The sequence below is a fragment of the Penaeus vannamei genome, chromosome 25 (genome assembly GCF_042767895.1).
Source record: "Penaeus vannamei isolate JL-2024 chromosome 25, ASM4276789v1, whole genome shotgun sequence".
Classification (NCBI taxonomy): domain Eukaryota; kingdom Metazoa; phylum Arthropoda; class Malacostraca; order Decapoda; family Penaeidae; genus Penaeus; species Penaeus vannamei.
The window spans coordinates 11,857,573-11,865,072 of NC_091573.1; the positions used below are offsets into that span (position 1 = coordinate 11,857,573).

Below are 7,500 nucleotides of genomic sequence, written 5' to 3' on the forward strand. Positions count from 1 at the left end.
GGAAAGAGAGAGAGACGAAGAGGAAGGAAAAGAGGGTGGGGAGAGGGAGAGAAGGGAGAAAGGGAGAGAAGGGGAGGGCGAGGGAGGGAGAAGGGGAAGGGAGGGAGAGAGGGGGGGTGGTGGCAGTGTTGCATAAAGATCAGACCGGGGGGGAGAGGAGGGACGAAGGGGGGGGGAGAAGGGGGGAAGGGAGCAACATTGCGAAAGGATGGAACAAGTTGGTCGAGTCGGGATGGATTAAGGGGAAAGAGAATTAAGGGAGAGGCAGAAAATAAGTCGGTTTTATAATTGGCCGATGAGGGTGGTAGAGAGGTAGAGAGGTTGAGAGAGAGGGAGGTAAGGAGGGAGGTAGAATGGTAGGGAGGTAGAATAGTAGAGAGGTTGAGATGTAGAATGGTAAAGAGGTAGAGAGGTAGAGAGATAGGGAGAGGTAGGGAGGTAGGGAGGTAGAAAGGTAGAGAGAAAGAGTGGTAGAGAGGTAGAGAGGTAGAGAGGTAGAGAGATAGAGAGGTAGGGAGGTAGAAAGTTGGAAAGGTAGAAAAGTAGAGAGAGAGAGAGAGAGAGAGAGAGAGAGAGAGAGAGAGAGAGAGAGAGAGAGAGAGAGAGAGAGAGAGAGAGAGAGAGAGAGAGAGAGAGAATAAATAAAACGAAATCTACAAGGGATTTAAACGACTCTTCCAAAAAAAAAAAAAAAATGAAAGGGGGAATAATCGAATAATGTCCAGTGCTATAATGAAATAGGCTACCAATGCTTCTAGAAAAAAAAAACATGACCTTTAATTGGCTGATGAGTCATACCGGTGGAAGTTAGGCGGAATTTCATTGGCTGCTGAAGGGCATATAGGAGAAAGATCTCTTATTATTGGGTTATAGAAAGGGTTGGAAATGATGAGTTAAAATAAAGAATATATTCTAATCGGGGCAGGTGTATAAATATGATAATAATAATGATTCTAATCTTAGCTTCAAATAAGGATAAAATAAAGGAAAAGGTTCATCGTATCCTTTGCCAAATAATAGAAAGATGGCTCTCGGACGCGGCGACGAAAGAAGAAGGCCTCTCATTGGCTACAAAGTCACGGTAGCTCGAAAGGTGACCTGTCATTGGCTACCAAGGCAGACCGGAGAGAAAGAAGGCTTCCTATTGGTCAGAAATAGCCAACTGAGAGAAAGACGCTTTGCTATTGGCTGGAAGGGTTTAGAGAGAGAAAGATGACTGCTATTGCTTCTGGAATTGGAGGAAGAAATAGGACTTGAGACTTGGGAAGTGATGAAAGGAATTAAAGAGAGCGGAGAAGAAAAGGACGGGGCAAGAAGTAGAACAATAGGGGTTGAGAAATGAACTACAGGAGCAAAAACTGATTAGTGTTTCCCCTGCTTAGAGACCTTAGCACTCGTTTGACAAACATATAAGCCAATACATAGACTGATAAATAGATAAATACGTAAATAAATAAATAAATATACAAAAAACCTTATCAAGAGACGTTTATAAAATGCATAAACATAACATAAACGACCAAAACGCAAACCAAAACAAAACAAAGTAAAAAAAAGAGTAGGAAATAACGCTCTTGAAAAATAGGATTGTATAAAGACATAAAATGCAAAGGAACTTGAGATGGTGTGATGTTGTCATGATACCCTCCTGAACCCTTGCCCTCCGGCCCGTTCATACACGCACATGAAGACACAGGCAGGTACGTACGCATGTGCACACACACTCACTCACTCAGTTACTGACTAACTAGCTGGCTGACTGGATAGATGGATGGGTGGATAGATGGATGGGTGGATAGATGGATAGATGGATGGATGGATGGATGAATGGACTGACTGACTGACTGACTGACTGACTGACTGACTGACTGACTGACTGACTGACTGACTGACTGACTGACTGACTGGCTGGCTGGCTGGCTGGTTGACTGACTGACTGACTTACACGATTACACAGACACAAAGCCCTAAAAATGGAATGAAATGTATTGAGAAAGAGAGGAAAACAGAAATAAATAAAGAGAGCGAGAGAGGGAGAGAGAGAGAGAGAGAGAGAGAGAGAGAGAGAGAGAGAGAGAGAGGAGTGAGTGAGAGAGAGAAAGAAAGAGAGAGAGAGAGAGAGAGAGATAAAGATAAAAGATAAAGAGAAAGAAAGAAAAAGAGAAATATATATAGAGAGAATAAGAGAGTAAGAAAGAGAGAAAGCAGAGAAAGGCAAGAAGACCGAGGGAAAGAGAGCCGAGGCGAGAACTCCCAGAGTGAGTTCAGAGGATCCGAGTAATAAACCAAACAATAGACCGATGTTGCTGCCAGATTACAAGGCGCTCGGCCGTAAACGAAAGATGACCCGAGACACTTCGAGGAGGTTCTGGGAATGTCTGGGACTCCGCTAGACGACTCGCCGCGTCTGTGACAATATATATATATATATATATATATGTATATATATATATATATATATATATATATATATATATATATATATATATATATATATATATATATATAGATGTTCTTTTGCATGTGTGTGTGTGTGTGTGAGGATTTTAGTTTACCTGTTTACATACACGTATATGTATATGCATCTACCTACATATCAATATTCCTATCCATACACATACATATATATACACATAGATATTTAGACAGAGATATACATGTATACACAGACACAAACATACACAGGTGTCTGAATGATATTTGGCAAACTTTCCTAACGTCTGAATCTCACAGGAAACCAGACAGTATGCCCTACATATGTGTGCGTGCGTTGGCGTGTGTGTATGCGTGCATACACACACGCCAGGGGTGCATACATAAGTATGCACCCCTGTCTGTGCGTGTGTATGTGTGTTGAGGGCAGCGCCAGGACAGGGTAAGGGCCGGTATTTCCACGCAACGGTGTCCTGTGTGTCCGAGAGCGTCCCTGGGGCGAGGAAGGGGTGGAGGGAGCAAGGATGAAGAGAGAGGGAGGGAGGGAGGGAGGGAGAGAGGGAGAGAGAGAGAGGGAGGGAGAGAGGGAGAGAAAGAGAGGGAGGGAGGGATGGAGAAAGAGAGAGGGTAGAGGGAGAGGGGGGAGAGGGAGGGAGAGGGATGGAGAGGGAGGGAAGGAGAGAGAGAGAGAGAGAGAGAGAGAGAGAGAGAGGGAGGGAGGGAGGGAGGGAGGGAGAGGGAGGGAGGAATTGGTGGATGGGTAGGTGCGTGGAGGGAGAGAGAGAGAGAGAGAGAGAGAGAGAGAGAGAGAGAGAGAGAGAGAGAGAGAGAGAGAGAGAGAGAGAGAGAGAGAGAGAGAGAGAGAGAGAAGGGTTGAGGTCGAATACGCGGACACTTGTGGCTGGGCGCGAGTCAGGAGGAAAGACGGGGATGTTTAGCATTCCACAGAAAGCCTAGATTTGAATGTTTGTTTTCTGTCAGAAACTTGAGGTGATTAGTGTTCATTATATATTTTTCTGTTGTGTCATTTTTTTTCTACTTTTTTCTGTTCAGGTTAATTTTTGCATCTCCCAATTTTTTATTATTTTTTTGGTGTTGTTTTTCATTACTTTATTTTCAACTTTTTAGAAATCTTTTTAAATAGAATTTATCTTTACCACAGTTCGATAAACGTTTATTTTCTCCTTGATTTATTTTGTATATAACTAAAAAATAGTTTGATATCCCTCTTCTTTCTCAAAGTGATAATCAAAATCAAATGATATTAGAGTAACCATAAACAAAACTCGAATCATTGTTATTATCGTATGAGAACGTGTCATTATAAAACCTGAAAAAATGAGCATCAAATCCAATCTATGAAATGCAAATATAAGAAAAGAGAGAGATTTGCAAATGCTAAAAAAAATGAAAATGAAAATACAAATGAGAAAGTGGAATTATAACACCAACACTGGGATATCTATAACCAGCATAGTAATAATAATAATCATAACAAATCCCCAAAGATATAAAAAGGAAAACAAAATTCCGAAATCCCACAATGAAATGAAAACAAACTTTTTTAAACCTTCGACCTCCGACATTATACTCACGGTCCCTCTCCTTCCTCCCGGCAGCCATGATGGAGTTGGACCACATCCCCGCCCGCAGCGCCGACGCCCGCCCTCGCCGTAAGCGCAGCGCCCCTTATATCATTTACCCGGAGATCCTCGTCCTGGTCGACTATGATGGTTACCTGTGAGTCATTTCTGGCTTCCTGAGGTGTATTTAAAGGTCGTAAGGTCCTGGGTTAGGTTTAAGAGGGAGCGTTGATATAAGGCTGTTTATTTAGGGTATTTTCATCTGTTTCTTTCGTTAGAATTGCTATCCCTTAGATAAATATGAACTTTGTCTTTCAAGAATGTTTCTGTTTCTTCCCTTGAAACAACATGCGTGAGAGAGAATAAAATGAATTATCTCCCAATAACTTAATTTTTAAACAGGAACACAAGAATATTTCTAATTGTTCCCTTATATCAAAAATTCGTGAGAAAGAATAAATAGAAATATCACCAAACACCTTGATTTACAAACAAAGGACATAATTGGATCAATAAAGGTGTTTATTATATTCCCCCATACTGATGACACTAATTGCCTTGCCCTTCCAGTCTACACGGGCAGGACAACAGCCAAATCAAGAGCTACTATGTGTCCTTCTGGAATGGAGTCGACCTGCGCTACAAGCTGCTCAAGGGACCCCGAGTCAAGGTGTCCATCGCCGGGATAATTATTTCGAGAGTGAGTTTGTTTGTTTTTCTTGTTTGCTTCCTTGTTTAGTTGTTTACGTTAGTTTGATTGTTATTGTATTAGTTGTTGTTGATGCTGCTGTATTATTATAGTGATTGTTGTTATTGTTATCATTATCATCATTAATGTTGTTATTACTGTTATTATTATCCTTTTCATCCTTATTACGAGCACCAATTTTATCGTTTCCATTGATATTTTCATTAGCTTGATATCATTATTACAATTATCTTTATTATTATTATTATTAGAACCATCACCATTATCCTTATTCCTATCACCACCATCACCCATCACCCATCATCATCATCACAACCTCCCTCATCACAGCCATTCACATCACCCCCGCCCTCCCTCCCTAACCCTTCCCCCCCTCCCCCCAGAGCCGCGACGCCATGCCCTACCTGGAGAGGAACCGCGTCGGGAGGGACGCCATCGACTCTGCCAGCGCCCTCACAGACATGGGGAAGTACCTGTACCAGGAGCGTCGTCTTCCCACGTACGACATCGCCGTCGCCATCACCAAGTGCGTGGGGGTGTTCGCTGCTTCGTTCGGGGGGGGGGGTCTGAAAGAGGGGGATGGGGGGAAGGGGGAGGGTTGGGATGGGGTGGGATGGGGGGGTGGGGGGTGGGTGGGTTGGGTTAGGTGTGTTGGCTCTTTGTTGTTTGTTTAAGCTTCTGTGCCTTCCTCTTTGTCTCTTTCTCTGTCTGTCTCTCTCTCTCATCCCCCCTCTCTGTATATATATATATATATATATATATATATATATATATACATTTGTACATATATATGCAAATATATATGTATGTATATACATATATACACATCTATATCTCTATTCACACACACACACACACACACACACACACACACACACACACACACACACATATATATATATATATATATATATATGCATATATGTATATATATATGTATATATATATGTATATATATACATATATACATACATACATATATATATATATATATATATATATATAATATATATATATATATATATATATATATATATATATATATATATATATATATATATATATTTGTGTATGTATGTGACTCTCCTTTTCATCCTGAAATCCTCCAAGTTTCTGTTCCAAATTTCTTGCTAAATCCTTATTGAATTACTTATAAGTTTCATTATTATCATATTATACCATGTTTCAGGAATTACCCATTATATACCTTTAAAAAGTTTCGTAGCCAAAAGGAAATTCGTTTTCTCCAGATCAGTGAAATGCCATTAACTGAAGAACAGAGAAGTTAAAAGCATCATTCCTCTGCATAGTAGTTTTCATGAATGAATGTTGTCCCTTGAAGAATGAACTTCCTCCCCCATTGATGAATTGATGTGGCACGTCTAATCCCTCTTTCTCTCAGCCTCGTTAAGGCCGTTGAGCTGGGCAGCGAGGGGCGTGAGAGAGATCCGGGTCAAGAAAGAGGTCAAACTGTTAAACAGACCCGCTTCCTATCTCTCCTGTTATTCGCACTCTTGTCAATGACTCTCTTTCTCGCTTTCGCTTGTGGTTCGAGCTTCGAGACCCGGGATTCGCGACGCCGGAGTTCGAAGCCGCAAGGAAAGGAGGAGAGGAGGACAATTAGAGTAAAAATGAGAGACTTACTAGCAACTTAACATCCTCCTTCAAGACGTGTAGTCAGTCGCAAAGGCAGGACGCCAGGAGGATTAAGGTAGATCGAGGAATGTCCTACGCAGCCCTGGGCCTTCCGAAACCTATCCTGGATGTCCGGAGCCTTGAATTTGTCCAGGAGTGCAGTCCCGGTGGTTCGGATCCTCTCTCGGAACAGTCTCGAGTGGGATTCGATACCGCTCGAAGCGTGCTTGTCCTCCCTCGTTTCCGGCCCCTCTCCCTGCCCAGCGGCGATGAGACTGTGTCTAGTGCTTGCGGAAGGATTTCTCCGCGTGGAATTATTATCTCTTTGACTCAGAGGCTGATTTTACCACTATCCAGTGAGAAATGTTGTGTTCCCTATGGAAATTAACTTCATTTACGAATAGGATTTCTTTGCTCACTTGGTAGCAGATCTGAGAGAATGAATGTAATCACCAAATAGTCTATAAGATATTTTACCCTGTTGGAATAACTCATTTGTACTTACCTTAGAATTTAGTTGTTTATTTTTAGTATTATATACTTAAGTGCAGCGTGTTCAGCAGTGATCAGGAAGCACTGTCATTATGTGGGGAAGATGAACCTTGTATTTAACCTTTCACTAAACCTTTGTACCTCACGACATCCCAATCCAGGTACGATCTGTGTCGCCGACGAAAGAGTGGCAGGTGTACAACAGGCACGGCCGGTACGTTGCACGAATGGGGGCGTACATCCTTCATGTGCACATACACATACACTTATATATGTGCATACACACCCCCCTTAATAATCCCACCACATGTATGCCAATACACGCCCATACGGTGGAGGGTCCAATTTCAGGGAGTTCTTTTGGTTGTAGATAGAGTTCAGTCCGTAGATTTACTAGAGTCACCCCTGAAAACACGCGCGCTTTGCCCGGTTTTCTTTCTCTCACGCTTGGAGGTAAGTCTGCCATTATTCCAGACGACTAACTTGACGCCAGACTCACTGCCACAAAGGATTGGACCGGAGATCTGGATTGGAGGATTGTCTGACGCACATCCCAGGTTTCGGGCACTCTGGGCTCAGTTCATGTACACACAATAGAAGGAACTTGGGAGCTACCTATTGAAACTTATTGACAGGGATTTCCTTTTT

General features: G+C 42.2%; 1 protein-coding gene across 1 annotated transcript in view; it reads left to right on the forward strand.

The window, feature by feature from the left end:
• LOC113814304 (A disintegrin and metalloproteinase with thrombospondin motifs like) overlaps positions 1 to 7,500 on the forward strand; it is a gene marked incomplete in the record, with an annotated part of 254,087 nt that overhangs the window by 230,749 nt on the left and 15,838 nt on the right. Inside the window, 3 exon segments of the mRNA XM_070138901.1 lie at positions 4,053 to 4,173; positions 4,587 to 4,716; positions 5,109 to 5,251. Coding sequence (XP_069995002.1) covers positions 4,053 to 4,173; positions 4,587 to 4,716; positions 5,109 to 5,251 — 394 coding nt within the window.